The 24,457-nt window shown below is 51.3% G+C and overlaps 1 protein-coding gene across 2 annotated transcripts in view; it reads left to right on the top strand.

Moving 5' to 3' along the window:
* Dnah17 (dynein axonemal heavy chain 17) overlaps positions 1-24,457 on the top strand; it is a 121,904-nt gene that overhangs the window by 63,480 nt on the left and 33,967 nt on the right. For both annotated transcript variants that reach the window (XM_006990266.4, XM_076543834.1), the window contains exons 47-58: positions 49-256; positions 697-862; positions 3,413-3,515; positions 4,265-4,412; positions 4,763-4,854; positions 5,892-6,053; positions 6,656-6,820; positions 7,020-7,211; positions 12,963-13,229; positions 15,758-15,919; positions 17,480-17,713; positions 19,261-19,425. In XM_006990266.4, coding sequence (XP_006990328.1) covers positions 49-256; positions 697-862; positions 3,413-3,515; positions 4,265-4,412; positions 4,763-4,854; positions 5,892-6,053; positions 6,656-6,820; positions 7,020-7,211; positions 12,963-13,229; positions 15,758-15,919; positions 17,480-17,713; positions 19,261-19,425 — 2,064 coding nt within the window. The remainder of the gene's footprint in view (positions 1-48; positions 257-696; positions 863-3,412; positions 3,516-4,264; positions 4,413-4,762; positions 4,855-5,891; positions 6,054-6,655; positions 6,821-7,019; positions 7,212-12,962; positions 13,230-15,757; positions 15,920-17,479; positions 17,714-19,260; positions 19,426-24,457) is intronic.

Here is a 24,457-nt window from a genome sequence, read left to right as displayed (position 1 = left end):
TAGCCATGCCCCCTTTCCCTCCCACCACTCCCCTACCCCCCGCCCCAGGCCTCTCTAGTCCACACGACAGAAACCACCCGCATCCGGTACTTCATGGACCTGCTCATGGGGAAGGCGTGGCCTGTGATGCTGGTGGGCAACGCTGGCACCGGCAAGTCTGTGCTGATGGGGGACAAGCTGGAGAGCCTAGGCACCGATGACTACTTGGTGCAGGCTGTGCCTTTCAACTTCTACACGACCTCAGCCATGCTGCAGGGTAGGAGAGCCTGGCTCCATCCTCACATCTCTGCCCAGCCCCATTCCCTGTCACCTCCTCCCACTGTCCCCATGGAGGCGCCTGAGCGGTGTCCTGGGCAGACGCTGCAGTGGTGGTCAGTGAGGGTCACTGAGGGTCCAAGAGGTGGCTGGTCCAGCTAAAACGATCTCACATCAATGAGAGTTGGCACCAAGGTTGAGCCGGTGAGCCAGATCAAGGGTCCTGCCACCTCTGAATGATGTTTTAATACAGAAGCTAAGTTGAGTGGCCGATGGACCCCTGCTGGCTATGACACCCCACGGAGGGTTTCTCTCTGGGCCAGGCACATCTTCCCTTGCCTCCAGCCTCCTTCCTCCCACGGGAGACAGTAGGGCCCCGTAAGGACTAATAGGCGCCAGCTCAGGATGTGTGGGTAGTGAACAACCTTCTGTCCCTCCCAGGTGTGTTGGAGAAACCTCTGGAAAAGAAATCCGGGAGGAACTACGGCCCCCCGGGCACCAAGAAGCTAATCTACTTCATTGATGACATGAACATGCCTGAGGTGGACAAGTACGGCACTGTGGCCCCGCATACCCTGATCCGCCAGCACATGGACCACGGGCACTGGTGAGGGGCAGAGAGTGGGCTGAGAGCCTGGAGGCGTGGCCACAACTCTGTGGGGGTGGGGCTAGAGCTGGGCAGCCACCTATGGGAGCAGAGGGGGTGGCAGGAGTCTGGTTGGGCCTGGCAGTGAGACCATGAGGTCATGGGGTGGGGGCGGGGCAGTGGAAGGACCATTCCGGTTCTGTCCTGTTGCCACGCCATGAGGCCAAGGGGGAACAGATAGCTTCCCACTCAAGGAGGTGCGTGTCTGCTGTGGTAGACCAAGGGAGAGCTCTGAGGAAAAGCCCCAGGTCCATCACAGAGGAGCCCCTGGGTGGGTCAAAGACGTTCCTCGGTGAGCCGCCAGGCAGCTGGGAGCTTGGATGCCCTTGATGCTGAGAGGCTGAGGGAAGGCCAGGTGCAAAGGCCCTGTGGCAGGAGGGGACGGGCTACCAGGGTGGGTTAAAGAAGGAAGGGAGGAGAGTGCACGTGGCAGCCTCAGCCTGAAGCAGGGGACTCTGGCCCAGCGGCACAGGGACACCCAGGCGACACACAGGAATAATCAGGGCATTCAGGTCATTTACCTCTTCAAATCAGGAGGCAGCCCAGGCCAGACCTGGGAGTAGTTGAGATCAAAAGAACCCCCGAAGCCAGTCAGTGGGTTCTCAGAGACCCCTCAGGACTACCCAGAAATGGGGGTATGTGTTCAAGGGGGCCAGGCTGCCTGTTTGAGGTCACAGTCCTAACACCCCGCAGCCCACCTCTCCCCAACAGTCAGCACTGACCCATGGGGCCCAGAGGGTGACAGCCCAGCCCCGGTGGTGGCTGCGTGCAGTGGCCCTCGAGGCGAGGAGTGTATTAGTGAAGGAGAAGGCAGCGGCTCTCCTGTGAGGCTTCCGAAGACTCAGTGGCGGCCTAGACCCCTAGACTTGCCAAGGCCTCTGTGCTCTCCCTTCCAAAGAGGCTCTCCAGCTGGTTAATCTCCAGCTGCAGCTCGGCTCACACCTACCTTCAGATTTTCTCTGAAGAAACTTGAGGGAAGGGAGGACTGGCTAGATTTGAGGGGGTTTTTTTGGGGGGGGGGTTGGTTTTTCGAGACAGGGTTTCTCTGTGTAGTTTTGGTTCCTGTCCTGGATCTCGTTCTGTAGACCAGGCTGGCCTCAAACACACAGAGATCTGCCTGGCTCTGCCTCCTAAATGCTGGGATTAAAGGCGTGCACTACCGCTGCCCGGTTAGATTTGGGTTTTCAAAAGATTCCTTTAGGCACCAAGCAGGACGGCTCGGCAGAGCTGGCCACCAGATCCCAGTGGAAGCAGAAAACCATCTCCTGCGGCTTGGCCTCTGCCACCCCACATACCACACAGTGTGACAAAACCTCCCTACAGATGAGGTCCGGGTGGCCGCGATGGCGGGGACAAAGGGATCCCATTGCGGTCATGTCAGGAAGTATCAGGAAAAGGTGCTTTGGGTGCCTGACCCACAGACACGGTGGCGGGGACACCGGAAGTCAACCCCGAGGCTCTGAGGGAGGTGGGTACAGGGAAGGGCTTCTCAGACAAAGCCTTGTGAAGCAAAGCCGGGTCGGAAAAGCAGCGCCTGTGGCTAACATCGGAGTCGTGGGATCTTGTTCAACAAGAGCGTAGGCCAACACATGACAGTTAACAGACGGGGAACCCTAACTGTGTTCAGTTGACGGAGGAGGATACGAGCAATTCTGGGCTCCAAGGGGCGGCAGCCGCGGGGAGAAAAAAATGGGAAACACACAAAGAGGGACAGCCTCACATTGGGACAGCGACATCAGAGTGCTCAGCTCTCCTCATAGTGAGTGTCACCAATCAGCAGAGCGAGAGGCTGGGGACGCGGCTCCGTGGTATCTGCCTAGTATGCAGAGACCCTGGGTTCAGTCTCCAGCACTGTATAAACCGAGCGTGTTCTAATGGTGTCTGCTTGTAATCCCAGCACTTGGGAGGTAAGAGCAGGAGGATCTCAAGTTTAGGGTGACCCTTGGCTACACGGGAGGGTTAGATACCAGCCGAGGATGCATGAGACCCTGTCTCAAAAAACAAGTTGAATGATCCATAGGGTATATGTGTGGTGGCACATGCCTGTGATCCCAGCATTCAGGAAGCTGAGGCAGGAGGATTACCACTAGTCCAAAGACAGCCTGAGTTATGTAATAAGACTCTTTCTCGAAACATGTGCAGGGGTGCATACATGCACACACACAAAGGTACTCATCAGGACCTACAGGTCCGCTTGCCCTACGCAGGCTCCTGCAACCCTATAGTGATGCCCGGTGAAGGCAGGAGCACCAAGGTGCCGAGTTGTTATTCCAGTCCCACAGGGCCGACCTCCTCCCCCTGAGAGCTGGACTGGAACCCACAGCTGTGCTCAGTGGCGCTCCTGCCGTCCATTTCTGAGCTCCCCTCAAGGCACAGCATCCAGCTGGCTCTCTCACACTGCCACTCTCCTCTAGCTGTCTTCCTTGGGCACCCACAGGGTGATTCGGGGGAGGGGGGCTTTCTCTGAGCCTGTGGGGCAATGTTCACACTGCCCCCTCACCCCCCGCCCAGGTATGACAGGCAGAAACTGACCCTGAAGGATGTCCACAACTGTCAGTATGTGGCCTGCATGAACCCCACTGCTGGCTCCTTCACCATTGACCCCAGACTCCAGGTAAGCAGAGGGCGAGCATTCCTGTCAGGTGCTGAAGGCTGAGGCAGCTCTGGCCCTGGCTTAGAGTTAGAGCTTGGGCTGGCTTGCTCCAGAGAATTCCCTAGCCTTTCAGTGTCAGGAAGTTGAGGGGAGCAGGAAAGGTGAGACAGCCCTCCTCGTGACCCCAGAAGGCTGCCAGATGTGCCAGTGCACACCTGTAATCCCAGCCCTCGGGATGTGGAAGAATCCTGAGTTCAAGGCCAGACGGGCAACATTGTCAGCCTGTCTCGGTTGTGTTTGTTGCTTTCAAGAACACTTGACTAACAAGTACAAGGTCCTGGGTTTGGTCTTGTAAATGCCCAGCTGTACCTGAATTTCAGATAACCTACGATACCTTTTTAATATAAGCATTTCCCCTAGGACACTGGAGACAGACTTAAACCCCAAAATTATTGTGGGTGTCTGGGACCCAGTTTAAGCAGGGTATCATGTAATCTGCAGCTGTGCCAGGGCTGACCTTTTCAAATAAAGCCACAGGAACCCAGGATACACACCCAGACCTGGTCTGCATCATGCTGTGTCTCTGGGAATATTTTCCTGGACAGTGTGCATGGCTGCCTCACATAGGATAGGTGTTGCATGCGATTTTTCCATGAATCTTTACTATGGCCCCCCAGTGGCAACAGGGTCTGCTCTCCCGAGAGGGTTAGCCATGGCCTCCGGCTAGTAACTCGGAGCTGCCTAACGGGCGCCCACGATTGTCTGTGCAGCGCCATTTCTGTGTGTTTGCCGTGAGCTTCCCTGGCCAGGAGGCTCTCATCACCATCTACAACACCATCCTGGCGCAACACCTGTCCTACCGCTCCACCCCCTTGGTGGTCCAGCGACTGAGCAACCAGCTGGTGACTGCAGCCCTGGGTAAGCGGAAACCGCCTCCTCCCCGGCCGGTCAGCGGACCCACGGCTTCACGGCCGACGGGTCTTCCTATTTCCCCCTGGTAAATATTTTATCTATTCTTTGGGATCGATATTTTTTAAATGGTGCTACGTTGCAGCTCAGAGAGATGTGAAATCCAATTGCCTGGGGGTGAGGGAGAGGAGGGCTGATTTACAGCAGCCGCCAGCGCCCGCCCTCCTCAGAGAGCTGCGCAGATTTCTTGGTTAAATCGTCACCATTTCACAGTCCATTTGCTTTAGGAACTTTAAGCCCTGCACTTCCTGAGGCCATTAAGAGTCCATAAGAATCGATGTGCCTTTCTCCTATAACAGCCTTACACCAGAAAGTCGCTGCGACATTCCTTCCCACGGCCATTAAGTTTCATTACATCTTCAACCTCAGGGACCTCTCCAATATTTTCCAGGTACTTTGTAGCTTTATGTCACGTTGCCTATGGCCAAGTGATGATGGTGACACTAAGGATGGTGGGTGGTGGTGGTGGTGGTGGTGGTGGTGGGGGTGGGGGTGGGGGTGATGGTGACAATATAGGTCATGTGATAACAGTGGTCTAATGATGATGATAATGGTGACAGGCTGAAGATTATGAAAAATGTAATGACAAAGTTGATGTGATGATGGCAGTCATATTCCCTCCTTCAGTGACTGCTTAGTCTGAACCGGGCATTAAGTCCAGCTATTTATTCACCCATTGTCTCCTCAGCTCATGCCCTCCATTTAACAGACGGGAGATCTAAAGCTTGGGGTTACATTGTGCTGGTCCCTTCCCACTGGAACTATCGGCTCAAATCTCATAGCCTTGCAAAGGCCTCTGCACAGCCCACGCACGTCCCTCCCACTCTCCTGCTGTGGCACTCACAGCACAATGTAGCGTTTCCTTGCTCTCTTCCCCAGTCACATCTCTCCAGTGGAATGCAAGCTCATAAATACATAAATAAATCCATGATGGTCCCTGGGCCCAGCGGGTGTTTGGTAAATAGAAGCCTTTTGGCTAGCACCTGCTAAACCTGTCTGGGCTTACCCAGTACCCAACCTTCCCCAGGCTGGACCCACACTGCCTGCTGCAGAAACTGAGTTGTAGCTTTAGTTCACAGCCTTTGAAAAGCTGGTCCTTGTCAATGGCCTCACCACCTTGAATGCACTCAGTGACAATCCGCCTCCCTGTACCTTCTCTATTATGCTCCTCACTAGAAAATGAACCCCCAGCCCTGCCCTGGGAGGAAGCTCTCCATGCCTCCCAGGAGACAGACGCACCCTCCAGCCTCTGAGCTGTGCTAGACCCCCACAGTGAGTGGACCCCCTGGTGGCTTAGTGGCCCACTCCCTGGGAAAGTAGACACTCGCTCATCCCTTCCAAAGGCAGTGCTTGCCCTCACAGCACCGCAGAGCTGCTGACCGTCCAGAGTGGGAGCAGAGCTGACCATGCATCGTGTGTCTGGGGCAGGGCATCTTATTCTCCACAGCAGAGATTCTGAGAAGCCCACTGGACCTCGCCCGCCTTTGGCTGCATGAGGCTGAGCGGGTGTACGGGGACAAGATGGTTGACGAGAAAGACCAGGACACACTGCGCAGAGTCACCATCGCATCCACCAAGAAGTTCTTTGATGTAAGCTGAGCCACGGGGTTCCCCTGCTGTGCCCAGAGACAGTTCAGTGTCCCGGGCTAAGGACGCCCACGGCCCTTTGGGAAGGCCCTTTGTTGGAGACAGGGAGAACTCCCTGATAAGGACTCCAAGATGTGGCAGTGGATCCAGGCAGAAAAAGTTAGCCAGAGCTAGAGAGATGACTCAGTGGTTAAGAGCACTGGCTGCTCTTTTAATGGACCCAGGTTCAATTCCCAGCACCCACATGCAGTTCACAAATTCTAATAAAATCTTTTTTTTTAAAAAAAAAAAAAAAAAAAAAAGGAAGGAAGGAAGAAGAGAAAAGAAAAGAAAGAATTAGCCATTCAAAGAGAGTGGCTTCCTGTAGCAGAGCACAGCTGCCTTGGTCCTTGTCACCTGCTGGCATGTCCCATGTGCTTTTGGACCATCCCTTCATCCCACAGCATGGACCACCCCAGGGGGATGGAGTGTCCAGTGGTCCGTAAGGGCTGACACAGTCACGGTTTGAGTCATTGGAAACATGCCCTGGCCTCCTACAGGCCTCGTGGGACTGGGGGTGGGTGTGGTGGCCGTTGTCCGGCAACCGGATGTCCTTGTGGCCCCAGGATCTTGGAGAGGAACACTTATTCGCCAAGCCCAACATCTTCTGCCACTTCACCCAGGGGATTGGTGACCCCAAATACTTCCCCGTCACGGACGTGGCTCACCTGAACAAACTTCTCGTGGACGTCCTGGACAGTTACAACGAAGTCAACGCAGTCATGAACCTGGTGAGCAGCCTTTGAGCCCATAGCCAGCAAGAGCCTGTGCTCTCCAGGAGGTTGGCCCATGCAGGTGACTTCCGCTGAGCACAAACAATCATGTGATCTTGGTGAGAGCCTGTGATCTCCACAGGGGAGATGCCATGACCTTGGCAAGGGCCTGTGCCCTCCAAAGGGATACCTCTCATGACCCCTCTGACCGCTCCAGGTGCTGTTTGAGGATGCTGTAGCACACATCTGCAAGATCAACCGTATCCTGGAGTCTCCTCGGGGAAATGCCCTGTTGGTGGGCGTGGGCGGCAGTGGGAAGCAGAGCCTGTCACGCCTGGCTGCCTACATCAGTGCCCTGGACGTTTTCCAGATCACCCTCAAGAAAGGCTATGCGGTCCCAGACCTCAAGGTGAGGGCCCCAAGGGAGGCAGAGCAAAGGCCCACCACACCCCTTCCCAAAACGAGGTCAAGCAGTGTCCTTGGTCTCAGAGAAGGCCAGGACACAGTGGACTGGTGCATGAACTCCTGTGATAAGGGAGAAAGCGTGTCTCGGTCACCCAGTGTTTCACCTCAGTGTAGGAGGGCAGAGTGGAGATCTGCGCAAAGAAGGGTGGAGGTCCGTGCGAGAGCAGTGAGATCCCTGCTTTGGTCACTGGGTGGACTCTGCTGTCCCCAGTCCCCCACGTTAAAGAATTCAGAGCCACGGCTGCACATCTCGTTGCATGCCAGACCCTGATGCGAACAGCTCATCCTGAATTGACTGAGTCCACATTAGTGAAGTAGGTCCGCCGTGCCCCGGGCATGCTGCTGAGCCCTGCCATTGATTTCTCCTTCCCGAAAGCCGGTCTCACAGGGAGCATGTGCCAGTCAAACACTATTAAGCCAGAACAAGTTATCGGAGTGCAGGGGAAGAAACCTGACATTGATCAGCACACACGACACAGTCATATCTACGTTCATGCCGGAGCTGCCTCTGCAGGGTCTGGGCGATGCCAGACCCGCCCAGGGAGCCCCTAGGGAACCTTCCCCACAGCAAATACAGCAGTCCCTGGCCTGGTCACATGGGTCTGGAGGTTGGAGAGCTCAGTGCCTGGGATGTGGGGTGCAGGTGAGGACCTGGCACCCATAGAGACGGGGGAGATTGGGAGTGCAGTCTGGGAACCACCACCTCTGGACCAGCCTCCAGCCGCGGGCCCATTTCCTGTGCTTTCCCGTGGATTCCCTGCTGACTATCACAGGGCTAGCCAACTCTATCTTCAAATCCTCGTACAAAGGGACAGAGCCTCCCACACGAGGCTTTCCTGCACCATGCCAGCACACAAGCATTTGCCTTTAGTGATATCACCATGCCAATTCAAGTGCTGTCTGGATCCCCCACCCCCAGGAGCCACGTGTTTTTGAAGGTTTTTGTCCCATCCATCTCAGCCAACTCCTGTTCTGTCCCTGGGGGGCTTTAGAGCCGACAGTGGGTGCTCAGTCTTTTACTTGTGGTCATCAGCCACAGCAGCACTGTAATTATGGTCTAGAAATCCATCACCCCACACCCACGGTGAGCAAGCTTCCTCCCTCTGTAGACCCAGTTCAAAGAGTGAAGAAAAAACTGGGGAAGAGAACCCACATCCTAAGAGGGGAGCAATCTCCAAGCAGTTACGCTGTCTTACAGTAGTGTCATGGTGCTGGTGCTGGTGTGAGCTGGCGTGAGCTGGGGTGAGCCGCCGGCACACACGCATTCATGATGCTTTACAGCAGTCCTTTGAAGTGAGTCCCGGAAGCGGCAGGCACCCGCCAGAGGCTAGAGATGGGGGAGAAGATTTCAGAGTGTGCTTGGAAGCACTTAGGGTAGCATGTGGAAATCACTGATCTTCATCCCAAGATGTGTAAGCTAAGACCTGCCGGATCTTAGAACAAAGGAGAGACACAGTCGACTGAGAGACGCAGAGGGTGGCCCGTGGGGAAGATGTGGCAGGCACACAGGAGATGGCCAGTGAACACGGTCCACCTGGGGTTTGTAAGTGCCACAGAGGATGAGAGGCAGGTGGGCTCAGCAGCACGAGAGAGTCGATTGTAGTGATGGTGGCCCAGCACGCAAAGTGCGCAGGACAAGATGCGGGACAGAGCACCAGTCAGCAGAGACAAAGGACAGGGTTGGCTACAAGGCGGAAGCTGCAGAGGTTCTGGGCAGGCCTCCGTGAAGAGCGTTCCTTGTGGTTTTGATTGTAGCAGGTTCACCAGGGAACCTGGGAGACAGGGTGCCCAAAGGATGCAGATGAGGAGGTTCCTCACACAAGGGAACCACCTCACCATGGCTCCAGACTTCTGTGGCCCAACAGCTTCTCCAGAAGCTGCCGTTTTGGCCTCAGCACTCAGGTGGCAGGATCCTTGCTGTGGACGGTGGGGGTGGCCCTGCCAGCAGCTGCTTCCGGTGTGTCATCTGGGAAGGGCTGCTGTCCTTCCTGCTTCCTGGGATGAATGTTGGATTCGTCACTGAGCCACAGTGCTGGGCGCACTGAAAGATAAGATCAGTGTCCTCTCTCCGACCTCGCTGGCTGTCACAGCAGACCCCCACCTGGAAGTGTTCCTGAGATCACTGCTGTGGAGAATTCCCCTGCAGCCTTGGCTTTTCCAAATTCAGAGCTTCTTTTATTTTCCCCCCTCACTTTAAAAAAAAAAAAAAAAAAACAGCTTGCCAAAAATATGGAGTTTGAGACTCGCTTTTGACCACCAATCAACCCCAAAAGAGGAACCTTGGCGATGTTTCTCTAAACTGGGAGCCCTTCAGGACTTGGGCTCCTATGCAGTGGGTGAGCTAAGCCACTTGGGGCCTTTCCTAGACATCTGTAAGACCTTTTAGAGAATTACAGAGCCTTTAGAGAACTGGCAGGCCTTGCTAAGCAAATTAGTATGTGTGGTGGCACATACCTGTAATCGCGATATGTGCACGGCAAGAAGCCTTGAGGGCTTCAGGCTGCAGGGAGAGCCAGTCTCAAACAAACAAACAAACAAACAAACACCAGCCGGCTACAGCTCGGTAGTGGGGCACTTACCAGGCATGTACAACACCACAAGGCCCCCGGTCCCATCCCAAGCACTATACAGAAGAGAGGCAGGTGTGTGGGCTGGCTTTACCAACGCGACACAGCCATGTCCATCTTGGAGGAGAGCGCCCCATCAGATGGCCTGTCCTGCATGTTCTTGATTGATGATTGAGGCAGGAAGGCCCAGCTCACTGTGCCACCCCTGCAGTGGTGGGGTCCTGGGTGCTATAAGAAAGCTGGGGTGGGCGTGGGGGGGGTGACGCATGCCTTTGGTCTACATAGTTAATTCTAGGTCAGCTAGGGATACATAGTGAGACACTGTGGAAGGAAGGAAGGAAAGGAAGGAAGGAAGGAAGGAAGGAAGGAAGGAAGGAAGGAAGGAAGGAAGGAAGGAAGGAAGGAAAAGCAAGTGTGGTGCTTTGAAAGACAACACCCTCCAAAGAGAGTGACACTACTAGGAGGTGTGGCCTTGTTGGAGTGGGTGTGTCACTGCGGGGGGGGGGGGGGGGGGAGGCTTGGAGTTCTATGCTCAAGCTACAGTCAGTGTCACAGTTCACTTCCTGTTGACTGCAAGACATAGGACACTTGGCCACTTCTTCAGCACCATGTCTTCCTGCACGCCATGTCACACCATGATGATAATGGACTAAACCTCTGAAAATGTAAGCCACCCCTTACATTAAATGTTTTTCCTTTGTAAGAGTTTCCATGGTCACGGAGTCTCTTCACAGCAGTAGAAACCCTGACTAAGGCGGCAGGCTGGTAGGCTGGCAGGCTGAGCAAGCCGTCAGGAACAGGCCAGTAAGCAGCATTCCTCCATGGCTTTTGCTTCAGTTCCTGCCTTGAGTTCCTGATGCCCTAGCTCCCTTGATGATGTAGCATGAGTTGAGAGCTGGAAGCTAGAATAAGCCCTTTCTTAGCAAAATTGCTTTATTTTTTTGGCAAGATCTTTCCATGTACACCATGGCTGTCCTCTAACTCACAGAGATTCGCCTGGCTCTGCCTCCTGAGTGCTGGAATTAAAGGTATATTCCATACTGTTTTTGGTCATGGTGTCTTATCACAGCAATAGAAATCTTAACTAAGACAGGAATTGGTACCAGGTTGCTGTGGGATGTTCTGTATGGCAAATGTGTTGCTCTGATTGGTCAATAAATAAAACACTGATTGGCCAGTGGCTAGGCAGGAAGTATAGGTGGGACTAACAGAGAGGAGAAAAGAAAGAACAGGAAGGCAGAAGAAGTCACTGCCAGCCGCTACCAGGACAAACAGCATGTGAAGACACCGGTAAGCCACGAGCCACGTGGCAAGGTATAGATTTATAGAAATGGATTAATTTAAGCTATAAGAACAGTTAGTAAGAAGCCTGCCATGGCCATATAGTTTGAAGCAATATAAGTCTCTGTGTTTACTTGGTTGGGTCTGAGTGGCTGTGGGACTGGCGGGTGACAGAGATTTGTCCTGACTGTGGGCAAGGCAGGAAAACTCTAGCTACACCAGGTTGTAGGGTATTGCTGTGACTGACCTGTGTGTTTTGGAGAGGACTGTGGTGGCATTTGGACTTTGGGCTGGAAAAGCCACTGAGTGCTCAGCTCAGTGAGCTGTTCTGTGGGATCTTGGAAGATGAGCCTGCTGAGAGCAGCGCACATGATGGAGGCCTGGCTTGTGACACTTCAGAGAGAAGCTTGAGAATCCCTTAAAGACTTTGCCAGGGCCCTTCGTGTGATATTTTGAGCTAAGGACCTGTCAGCTTGCAGTGAAGAATCAGTTATGAATAACAAGAGCCCAGGACCACCGAAGCAAAACCTTTACTGGTCAGCTGAGGCTGGAGAATCAGCCGTGGTGAAGAAGAGACCAGTGTCACTGAGGGGAAGTCTTCTAGAGTGATTCCTCAGGTCAGAGCATGATGCTGCGGTTCAGAGGGGCCATGGCTGCGTCTCATGCTGGCAGCCAGAGTTGGGGGTGTTAAGAGCCACCCAGGTGGTGCTGGTTTTGAAGGCATGAAGGGGTCATGGAGAGCAGCTGAAGCTTGGCACTGTGTGGCAGGGCTGGAGTCCCTGAAGAGAGCCCTGGAGAGACCACTGTGAAGGTGCAGTTATTTCTTTAAATCCTCCCAGGAATGTGGAAGGAGATTGCTGTGCTCAGGCCACTCTCCCAGGATTAGGTCCTGGAATCTGAATGTGAATTAGTTTTATTTTGGGCCTTTTTCAGAGTTTCCACATCAGAGTCTTCACTGACCCCTGTCTCCTACTCTGTGTGTGTACACACACACACACACACACACACACACACACACACACACACACACACACTGAAATGCTGGTTCTGCATTCTGCATGTGGACCTTGTTGGCCAACCATCCATCTCCAGGAAACTTCTAGTCTTACCAAGTTAGCCAGATGTGGCACACACCAGCAGTCCCAGCTAGAAAGATGTGGTGCACACCTGCAACTCCAGCTAGCCAGATGTGGCACACACCTGCAACCCCAGTTAGCCAGATGTGGCACACACCTCCAGCCCTAGCACCTTGGAGGTGAAGGTGGGAGAATCAAAAGTTCAAGTTAGTCTTAGCTACACACCAAGCTCAGGGCCAGTCTGGGCTGCATGAAACCCTGTGTCAAAACCAACAGGACAGGCAAGATGGCCCCAGTGCTTGAAAGTTCGGTCCATGGTAGAAGAGAAGAAATGATTCCCACCGACCTCCACACATGTGCTGTGGCATGTACACACATGCACACATTTAAAAATGCAATAAAATAACAACAAAAAGCCTTAAAGTTGAAACCCCCCGCCTCCCCTTCACTGGCTCTGGTACCTGCCTTTCTCCCTCCCTTCTCTATGAATGTGACAGTTCTAGGGACCTTGTGCAAGTGGACCCTCGGTGTCTGTCCCCTAGTGTCTGACTGTTTGAAGCATGGTGTTCTCAGGTTCATGCCTGTGGCTGCAAGCCTTCCTTTCTGAGCACTAAGAGTCTTCCACCTAGCACACGCCCATCCATCCATGCCCAGAGCATGGCAGTGTCCCCTTGACGTCTCAGGCTCCTGGAAAGTTGGTCCGCATGTGCCCTTGCTGAGTGGCTGGGGACAACGGCCCTAAAGGAGGAACACTGTCCTTCTTCAATGCAGATTGACCTGGCTACCCAGTACATCAAGTCCGCAGTGAAGAATGTGCCCTCTGTGTTCCTGATGACAGACTCCCAAGTGGCTGAGGAGCAGTTCCTGGTGCTGATCAATGACCTGTTGGCCTCCGGGGAGATCCCAGGGCTGTTTGGGGAAGATGATCTGGAAAATATTATTTCCTCCATGAGGCCACAGGTGAAGTCCCTTGGCATGGCCGACACTCGAGAGATATGCTGGAAATTCTTCATTGAGAAAGTCCGCAGGCAGCTCAAGGTAGGATTCCACCTTGACGGTTGCCTAGGGGTTCAGCTCCCCTCCCCCGCCCCCCCCTAACCTGGGTTTTTCTCCGTAGAGTTGGGACTATTTCTTCCCAGGACATGAAAGCCAATCAGGAAAGAGTGTGGCAATGGGGGGCAGCTGAGGAGCTAGGGCCTAGAGTTCATTTCTTCGGGCTGCCAGGGGTGCCTGGGGGCTAGAGGAAGCCTTATATAAACACACACATCAGGTGTAAATAGATTGAATACCTTGAGCGGCTGGAGAGATGTTCCATCAGAGCACTGGCTGTTCTTCCAGAGGACCTGAGTTCCATTCCCAGCACCCACATGGTGGCTCACAACTCCAGCTCCGGGAATCCAGACCTTCCTTCTGGCCTCTGCAGACACCTGTACTCACATTCTCTCCCCCTCCCTCCCCCTCTTTTCATAAATAATAATTTTTAAAAATTAGAGAACACACCTTTAGGGGTGGGAAGATGCCCCAGTCGTGAGCCTAGTAACCTGAGTTCAATTCTTAGAACCAGCAAGGAGGTGGAAGGAGGGGACTGGACACATGAAGTTGTCCCCTGATGTCCATACCCATTGTATGCAAACATATGCCCCACCAACCAGATCCCAAATAAAGACGTGGAGACATATTGTTAATTGTGAATGCTCAGCCTTAGCTTAGGCTTGTCCCACTAACTCTTTTAACTTCATCTGTTTTTATTCACTTACATTTGCCTCAGGGCTTTTTACTTTCGTTCTTTATGTCCTACTTTCCTGCTTCCTCTGGCCCCTGGCATCTCCTTGGCATCTCTTTTCTTCCCCCAGCCTAAATTCTTCCTCCTATTTACTCTCCCTGCCTAGAGGTCCCACCTATACCTCATTTCTTGCTATTGGCTGTTCAGCTTTTTATTAGAGCAATCAGGTGTCTTAGGCAGGCAAGGTAAAACAGCAACACATCTTTACATAATTAAACAAACGTTACATATCTTGACATAGTTAAACAATATCTGCAACATAAACAAATGCAACACATCTATGCATAGTTAAATATTCCACAACACATATGTACAATAATAAAATTTTTAGAGCAAGAAAGCAACCCTTGACCTCGAACATTACCTGTAGAAAAGCAAGCTAAACTCCCTAAGACCAAAGGTACCTTAGAACATCTGGCTGCTCCTCAGGGTTCCGGTGGAGTGAGCCAACCCCCTGCCATGCTGAGTATCTATGGCCACGTGCTCCCCACTGGTGCAGTAAGACAATGTCCCCTGTGTCCCGCTCTGACTCACAGTCCTGTCAACAGATGTTGCTTGTGGGACTTAAGCTCCTGACAGCTGCAGCCTGCCCCCACAGCCTGTTAGGGCCCTGGCCACCAAGGGCTGCAGACACTGTATCACCTCTAGAGAGAGCAGGAAGTCAGGTCATACTACTGATCCACACAGCCCCTTCCATCCAGACACTGTGCCCCGAAAGAAATGCCAGAGTGAGCAACGAGAGCCTGGGACTCCATAAGAAGCAATGTCCCCATCCACCTCAAGAGCCTAGGACATTTCTCCACAGCTCCCCTCCATCTCCCAGGGAGGCTCGGGAAACCAGAGCCCCAACTGGAAATCAGGGCCTGGAGAACATGCTACTCATCTAGCTGGGTTCAGAAGAAATCCCAGCCTCCCAGTCAGTCCTCATTGGCTGAGTACAGGATCCATTCCCCACCCCTTCCTCATCCAGCCAGGTGTGGGGCTATCCTGCATGAGGTAGAGCTGTGAAGCTAAATACTGGTTCAGTGAGGTACCCAGCCATGCCTCACAGGGCTCTGCAGAAGGACCCCCATGGACACTGAGGCCCAGAGAACACTGTGCTTCCAGAGGAGCCATCTGCCAAAATGACAGGGTCTAACTGTAGACAAATTTCTAAATGATCTTATTAAATAAAAAACACGGATTAAAGCCTGAGAGAGATCAGAGGAATAGGAACAGCCACAAGCTAACCTCACCTCACCGATACCTCAGCTTCCAAATGTGAGTGACTTCCTGTCTACCCACGCCTTAACGTCTTGCTGTTCTGCCATCTGATTTGCTCTCTCTGTCTAGCTACATCACTTCCTCTTCCTGCCCAGCTCTGTCACTTCCTGTCTTTCTGTATAGACCTCCAGACTTCCATGATTAACCAGTGTTAATTTAAGGCATGTGCCACCACACCTGGCTCTGTTTCCATTGTGGCCTTGAACTCACAGAGATCCAGACAGATCTCTGCCTGCCAAGTGATAGGATTAAAGACGTGTGCTACCATTACCTGACTTATTTGTTTACTTATAATGGCTGTTCCTATTCCTCTGATCTCAAGGCAAGCTTTATTTATTAAAGCACAAATAATATATCACCACATTTCAGCACAAATAAAATATCATCACCACATCTAACCTCTGCCGAAATGACAGGGTCTGACCTCTGCCAAATGAGAGTCTAACCCCAGCAACAACAGACATGGTCTAACCTCAGCAACAACAACCCCCCACGGATATTTGTTTTGTCCCACATTCAGGTGATTCTGTGTTTCTCCCCCGTGGGCTCCATCCTGCGTGTGCGAGCCCGGAAGTTCCCGGCCGTGGTAAATTGCACAGCCATCAACTGGTTCCATGAGTGGCCAGAAGACGCTTTGGTGTCTGTGAGTGCTCGATTCCTGCAGGAGACAGAGGGCATCCAGGTGAGGCCGAGCACACCCAGATTCTGGCTTCGGTCCCTGACACAGGTGTCCCATCTACGCAGGAATGGCCCTGGTTGCTGGCCAGGGCTGCAGAATAGGAGGGCACCTTTTCAAATCAACCAAGATTGAAACAAAGTTGTTTGGGCCATTTGTGGGCCAGAAGCTCCAAGGGGTCGTCCTCAGGGAGGATGACAAATGATAAGCCCGGGGATCCAGTGCCAGAAATGCCCAGCAATGCTTGCTGATGTAACTGCCATAGAAAAGCATGTTCTCTTGTGAGATGGAGACAGGAGGGTCAGGAGTTTTAAGGTCCAGCCTCCTCTAGGCAACAAGTCTGAGCCCAGCCTGAGATACATGTCTCATAAAACAAAAAACAAAAACAAAAAACCCCAAAACCCAAAATCTCAGCTCTGCACTTCCCCAGTATACGAGCCTGTGAAAGCATGGGAATGTGTGCACACGTGTGTCAAAACGATAGGCTCTGGTGCATCCCAGACTCTAGATCAACCTCAGTGACACAAAGTCACCTGACACTCCCTCTGCCCAGCTCAGGGCGTTGCTCTCCTGCATCTCTTTTTAGTTCTTCTTCTCTCCTTTTCTTAAAAAAAAAAAAAAATTAATTAGCTTTGTGCCTGTGTGTGTGTGTGTAAGCACCAAGTGTTTGGGGGTGGCACACACATGCCACAGAGCAGGTATGGAGGTCAGAGGAAACTTGAGGGTGAGCCACAGGGGATTGAATTCGGGTCTTCAGGCTTGGTAGCAATTACTTTACCCACTGAGCCATCTTGAAAACCCTCTTTGTAGGGTGTGTGTGCGTGTGTGTGCGCGTGTGTGTGTGTGTGTGTGTGTGTGTGTGTGTGTGTGCGTGTGTGTACACGCATGCACACGGAAGTGCAAGGACTACCTTGGGTGCCATTCTCAGGAAAAGGTCTCTCACTGCCTTGGAGCTTGCCAATTATCTAGAGCAGTGGTTCTCAACCTGTGGGTCACAACCCCCTGTGGGAGTGGAATGATCCTTTTACAGGAATCGCCTAAGACCATTGGAAACATCAGACATTTATATTACAATTCACAGAATAGCAAAATTACATTTATGAAGTAGCAACAAACATAATGTTGTGGTTGGGCATCACCACCATGACGAACTGTGTTAAAGGGTCACAGAATTAGGAAGGTTGAGAACCACTGCTCTAGAGTCTGGCTGGACAGCGAGACCCAGGGACGCTCCTGTCTCCACCTCTCCAGCCCTGGGATTGCAAGCATGTGCCACCACACTGGGCTTTGACGTGGGTTCTGAGGATCAAACTCATCTCCTTGTGGTTGCAATGCACCTGACTGACCGAGTCATCTCCTCAGACCCTCTCCTGTATCTCTTGACACTAGAGACAGGTCAGGCCTTGGCACACCTCATGCAGGGTCTGAGTGAATATGCTCCGGCCCGCAGTGGCTCCTCTTCTTGTAGCCCCTACAGGATGAGGCTGGGGCCCCAGGAGGCATGGGTGTGTTGTATGGGGCCCCAAGATGAGCAGCCCAGCTCATGTCATCCATCCCGGCTTGCAGCCTGAGGTGAAGACCTCCATCAGTCTCTTCATGGCCTACGTGCACACCACCGTCAACGAGATGTCCAAGGTGTACCTGGCGACCGAGAGGCGGTACAACTACACCACACCGAAGACCTTCCTGGAGCAGATCAAACTCTACCAGAACCTGCTGGCCAAGAAGAGGATGGAGCTGGTTGCCAAAATTGAGCGGCTAGAGAACGGCCTCATGAAGCTGCAGAGCACAGCTTCTCAGGTAGGCCGGACACCCGGGCTGCCGTAGTGATATAGAACCTTCTCACGGCAACAGGGCTCCCCTGGGGTCAGCCACACGTGGGACACCCGGGCTGCTGTAGTGACATAGAACCTTCTCACGGCAACAGGGCTCCCTGGGGTCAGCCACACGTGGGGTGCAGTCATGTGTGGGGCTGAACATCCCAGGCAGTGGGATGCGTGTGACTCCAACCTTTGAGAACTGGAGAGCAGATGTGCAATCTAATATAAAGCAACAGATGTGAAATGCTTTGATGATGATGTCAGCGTTAAAGTGGGCACCCTGCACATGTGATGTGTCTTAGGGTTTTTATTGCTGTGAAGAGACACCATGACCATGGCAATTCTTACAAAGAAAGCATTTAATTGAGGGGACTCATTTACAGTTTCAGAGGTTTAATCCGTTATCATCATGACGGGGAGCAGGGCAGTGTGCAGGCAGATGTGGCATCAGCTACATCTTGACCAGAGGCTGCAGGAAGTTGACTGTCACAGAGTGACACTTGAGAAAAGAGACCTCAAAGCCCGCCCCCACAATGACACACTTCCTCCAACAAGGTCACACCTCCTAATAGTGCCACTCCCTTTGGGGGCCATTTTCTTTCAAACCAACACATGGTGGAATCCTGCCTTGTGTCCAGGGAAGCATGCTTCTCAAGTTCAAGGCAGCCCATGAAAATGCAGCCATTTCTTTTTTTTTTTTTTTTTTTTTTTCACCAGAGTTGAGGACCAAACCCAGGGCCTTGGGCTTACTAGGCAAGTGCTCTACCACTGAGCTAAATCCCCAACCCAGAAAAATGCAGCCATTTCTACATGCTGCTCATACCGGGTGCCTCTCACAGGCTTCTTAGAAACCTTCTCATACTGTGTTGATTTTCAAGGTTTCTGCCTGGCTTTAAACCCCCTCCATGTGCAGCCCAGAGTGCGTCTCCACAGCCCCCTGCCCAAGATTGCCAGGAGGCCCAGCCGCCTCCTCCCTACCAGGTTGGGCCAAGATGAGCCTCTCACTAGCTCTCGGGAGTTTTTGAGCCCAGTCTCAGCTTCTCCCCAACAAACCTGCAGGGCCTCAAACACCCCACCCCACCCCACCCCACCCCACCCCACCCCGCCTGAAGACCTTCAGCAATCTTCTCAACTGAAACTTTTTGTTAAGGGTACACTTTGTAGTCCTATCCAGCCTAGAACTCACTATGTAGACCAGGTTAGTCTTAACATTTTGGCAATCTCCCTGCCTCTGCCTCCCAACTGGGGGGTCACACACTTGTTCACCTCCCTCCCCACCCCCCAGTTCAGTTGACATTTTTTTTAATCTTGTCATCTTATCTCCTAGCACACTAGGAGCGTGTCTTGGATATGTAGCCTCATGTATACACTCGGTGCTCAATATAAACTTTCCTTTGATATATTACAAAGACTCCAGAGTCACTGGGAGTCGGGAGCGGCCAAGGCTGCTTTCCTGAATCTGAGGCGGCCCTCAGCAGGCTTCGGCCCTCAGCAGGCTTCGGCCCTCTCCTGGCTCCCCCTCCCTAGGTGGATGACCTGAAGGCTAAGCTGGCCGTTCAGGAGGCTGAGCTGAAACAGAAGAACGAGAACGCAGACAAGCTGATCCAGGTGGTGGGCGTGGAGACGGAGAAGGTCAGCAAGGAGAAGGCCATTGCTGATGAGGAAGAAATCAAAGTTGAGGTCATCAATAAGGTGGGTCTCAGGGGCCCCCTGGGGGGTCAGAGGCCACCCACAGAGAGGACTCCAGCTGAGACATTTGTACAAGGACAAACCTCCCACCCAGGGAGGTTGGGAAAGAAGGCCCCACGATTGCTGGCTGGTGCAGGCTGGGTTCTAAGAGGACTCTCCTTAGAGAAAGCGTGGGGGCAGCCAAGCTCCTTACAGAGAGCCCGTCCACTGCAGTATGGCCAGGCACCGCTGCTGCCCAGTCCAGGCCGGCCCGCCCGAGGGCAGGACCTCATCTGTGGCAGCGGCGGCTTTCCTGTACTGTCGTTTTGTGTGGTTGTTCTGGGTTCGGTGGATCTGCAGATGGAGCCTAGGACCTCACACATGCTAACTGAGCAGTGCTGAACCACGGAGTCACCACCCTAGTCCTGTTTTGTGTATTCTGTGTATTCTTTCACTAAGATGCCCATGTTGGCCTTGAACTTACAACATTCCTGCCTCAGCACCCCAAGTAGCTGAGAGTGCAGACCCCTGTCACCAGGCCTGGCTTCCCTCTGCATCTTAATGGAATGCTGCATTCTGTGAGGGTCAAGGTGATGCCACCCGATTACCAGTCCTTACACTGTGGCTTCTGCTCTGGGTAGCCCCATGTGGGCAACTGCCAGGTAGAAACAATTGCTTAGGGGAACATCCTCAGCCCATATCTAGACAGTGGATAAATTTTAAGTCCCCACAGTTACTGCCCGCTATCTCTGGAATGGCAGCTGGCACCCATTCCCCAAGGAGCCCTTCACACCCTGGGCATATAGCTTCTCCCTGGAGCAGCCCGAGTAGTTCCCACCTAGTGCTGGACAGGGAGGAGAGCCAGGTTGGGATGACCAGTAGCTGGGTCCCTGTTCTCCTTTTAACCTGCAGAGCCACAGCCTGTGAGGGAGATAGGGAAACTGAGGCTCAGGGTGGTCCATAACTTCCCTTGGGTCTTGAACTAGTGGGTGACATAGTCTCTAAGGTTTGGACATGGGACCCAAGACTAGACAAAGACCTTATGACCCTGTTTCTCGATGACAGCATGCAACAATTGGTGTCCTGGCTCTTTCCACTCCCTAGGCCTCCATCCACACGGGGTGCTTTGGGGAAAAGCTAGGGGTTACCCCATCACCACTGCTGATCTTTGCCTCCTATGTCCCTTTCCCTCAGTTATGCCCCACGGGTGTCCCTAAAGGATCCTCAGGGAGAAGAGACTGTCCTCTGTCCTTCCCCTGGGGCCCAGTCTGGCGACTGCCCCCCCCCACCCCACCCCCACCCCGACTCCCCTGTCATCCAGCTGCTGCTCCTGGGCAAAGATACCAAGTCACTCTGATCTCTGAACTTTGCAAGAAGGCTGAGGGTCCTTTCCAACCAAAAGCAAAGGAGTGCCCATATGAGTGGATGCTCATGTGCATTGCTGACCTTTTATTTGACTGTTGCTGCCTTTTAAGCCACAGCTGTCGGAAACAGCAACTGAAACTCCACCGCTACCTGCAACAGTTAGGCCACAGGGCCATAGCCGGAGGAAAATCAGGCACTGACTCTTTCAAAGCTACAAAGGGAACTTAACTAACCTCTGTCCCTCTAAAGAACTCAAGATTCAGGGCTGGAGAGATGGCTCAGAGGTTAAGAGCACTGACTGCTCTTCCAGAGGTCCTGAGTTCAATTCCCAGCAACCACATGGTGGCTCACAACCATCTGTAATGAGATCTGGCGCCCTCTTCTGTATACATAATAAATAAAATAAATCTTTAAAAAAAAAAAAAAAACCAAGATTCAAAGGTTAAGGAGGAATTCTGCTCTTAAGGAGGCTGAATAGCAAGTAGCTCACCTCCTTACCTTGTGAGTCTCTTCACCCCTCCTTAAAAACCCTTTCTCACCTGGCTCCTCCCTACCACTTCCCGTTAGCTAGTTGCTGACTCAGCCTCTTGATCCCAGATGAATTTTATTTAATCAAATATCTTTGCATCATTAAACAAATGTTCCAGAGCATAAACAAAAGTAACACATCTTAAAATAATTAACTTTAACGTAGTAAGACTGTACATAAAAAGAACAATTGTCAAGTAAAGATTGCATTCACAATGTAATGAATTCCAGTTCATTTGTGTTTGGCAACTTAAAAGAAAATACTCCATTATCTATCCTATCTTAATGAATCTAAAGTTTTATATCTAATTTACTTTCTATCATAACTAAGGAAAACTGCAACTGTAACTATCTAGTCTCCAACTCTATCAAAGACCCCAGAAGGATATTATTTGAGTAAACAAAAAGTTCATTGCCAACAACTTCCAAAACTCTAGAAATGACAGAGACATCTGGCTGCCTGGACAGTAACTCCAAGTTCCTTCTGCAACCTTGGGGCATCCATCTTCAGTCTACAGGCCTAGAGTATCAGGCAGACTTCTCTGTGAAGCAGGAAATTTGAAGGACTGTGCTATCTTGTTTTGGCAAAATTCAACAATTCTTTTTCCTATATGTCCTGCATGTCCAATCTGCACAGCACATTGTCAGAAGTCAAAGGCAAGAACAGTTTCTTTGCCCAGTGGCTAACCTTGGCACAATGAAAGAAAACTCTATAAGGAATTTCTTCAATGCCCATCATCTCTGAAGTAAATTGATGCTGCCAGGAACAGATGTGTCTTATTGTCATGAAAAACTTTTAAGTTAACAAAACATTTTAAATGCCACATTCCATAGGTCTTTGAAGTTTTTGAAGATCATCTACCTAAAATGTATCTATTTAACCTAGAAAACATACCTAACATGTCTACAAATTTGATTGTTATAAATGACTAACTACTAACCTGTATTTCTTGATTATCCTAAACAGTTCATAATAATAGCTTTCAAGTTTTAACTTACATTTTTAAATGAACCCCACAGGTACAATACTTAAATAAGAGTAGAAACATAAACACAATATGTTGTAACAAAAATAACCTTAAATTTGTATCAGTATACAAAAAAACTTTAAACAAGAGTAGAAACATACAGTGTAACAAAAATAACTTTAAATTTGTATCAATATACTATATTCTCCTAAATGATAACAAACATCCATAACCCACCAAATAACCAGAGACCTTCCTCATACCCTAACTCTTGGGAATGTGGGCATAGTTTTCTCTAGATTGCTCTGTCTGTGGACAAAGCAGCTTTAGGGTCCCAGAGAGAAAATTTCAGATAATGGCCAAATCCTGGGAAGACCGCAGTAATCTTTGCTGTCAAGATTCAGGAGATCTTGCCTGATCAAGCCTGATCCATATCAACCCTGAAGGAATCCACAGCTTCTCATCTCCTGTGGGAACAAAACTCCAAAGCATTTTTTATTTCCATTTGACAAATATAATTTTTGACTTTTTAAAAGTTAAGGCATTCCTAAAGTGTACAGGCTGATTTATTCCAACAGTCCCTCTTTCAATTCCAGGTCTCTTTGCAGCTGTCCTTTGCTTTTCAACAGTCAAAAAATTCAAAATCAACACAGTAACATACAGGATTCAGACTCCCTGTGTATTTCCCATCTTACATGGCTTTTTTCTTTTATATTATTTTACTCCATCTTTAAAAACTTTATTATTATTTTTAAACTATTCATTTCTTTCTATGACTATACCCTTTTCTTTTCTTAAGCCTACGCACATTGTTAAACACACTGGAGCCTGTTTAGAGGTGTTTCTGTCTGGACTTTTTTTATTGGGTATCTTTAGCCTTTTTTGACCATGTGAGCAAACCTTTAAACTGCTAACCTACACCTGGATCCTCTGCACTCGGCTCTCAGCTGGCTCCACCTGCTTCTCGGGCTGTGAAAACCAAGCATGAAACTCGCAGCCAGTGGGAGATTTGTCTGACCAGGAACTACATTCAGCCTTCCTAGAGCTCTAGAATGCACTGTGGCAGGCTTTTTACTTCGCTTTTTGTTCCTACTTAGCATGCTGGCTGCTTGAGGGCTCCCTGACCTGCCCAGCTGAAACTTTTAAAGGAGCCGTATTCCACTGGCTCCTCCCCACTTTTTTTCCTTTTGTGTTTTCTCAGGCCCTGGGGATATACCAGTGCCATGTTGGTACACCAAAATGTTGTTGTTTGTTTTTGCTCTTTGTCTCTTTGGGAGCCTGCCACCCAGCTCCCAAATAAATCACACACAGAGGCTTATTCTTACTTATGGATGCCTGCCCTTAGCTTGACCTGTTTCTTGCCAGCTTTCCTTAACTTATCCCATCTACCTTTTGCCTCTGGGCTTTTCCCGTTCTCTTATTTCTGTGAATCTTCCTCTGTGGCTTGCCGTGTAGCTGGGTGGCTGGTTCCTGGAGTCCTCCTTCTTTGGCTGCTTTTCTTCCTCCCAGATTTCTCCTACTTATCCTCTCTGCCTGCCGGACCCGCCTATCCTTTCTCCTGCCTCACCATTAGTTATTCAGCTCTTTATTATGACCATCAGGTGTTCTAGACAGGCAAAGTAACACAGCTTCACAGAGTTAAACAAATGCAACATAAACAAAAGTAACACACCTTGAAATAATATTCTACAACAGTGCATGAATGAATTAGCACTTGAATTCCTAAGTGAGTGAGCACTGGCCTGCTCCCATTAGCTAATGAGCACTTGTGGGCTCCCACAAGTCGAATGCTCGCTCTCTTATGTGAATGAGGGTTGTGTGACATGTTTGGAATGCTCTGTTTTGGAAGGATCGCACAATGTGATCTCACAGTAATGAGGGACAGGGAAGGGCTGGAGCTTCCCTTCAGTCCTGGAAGCTGGAGCTGATAGAGGGACCCAATCCCACTTGAGCATGCCGTGTCCCTCAGCACATGGTTGTTCTCATCTAAGAGCAAGAGGCAGGGCAAGAGAGGCATGTCTTACCAGTGAGCACACCCAGAGAGTCACCAGTGATTGGGGTAGCCAACAAAGACAAGAGATACATGGTATCTGTTGGCAGAAGCTCAGAACCACTGGGGCCTGACTGTGGCTAGAGGAGAGTTCGCTTCATTCTCCCATCCCCCTGCCTACCCTTCTCAGATGGGAGAGTGGGTG

The sequence above is a fragment of the Peromyscus maniculatus genome, chromosome 8 (assembly GCF_049852395.1).
Source record: "Peromyscus maniculatus bairdii isolate BWxNUB_F1_BW_parent chromosome 8, HU_Pman_BW_mat_3.1, whole genome shotgun sequence".
Lineage (NCBI taxonomy): Eukaryota > Metazoa > Chordata > Mammalia > Rodentia > Cricetidae > Peromyscus > Peromyscus maniculatus.
This window is presented reverse-complemented; position numbering and strand designations above follow the sequence as displayed.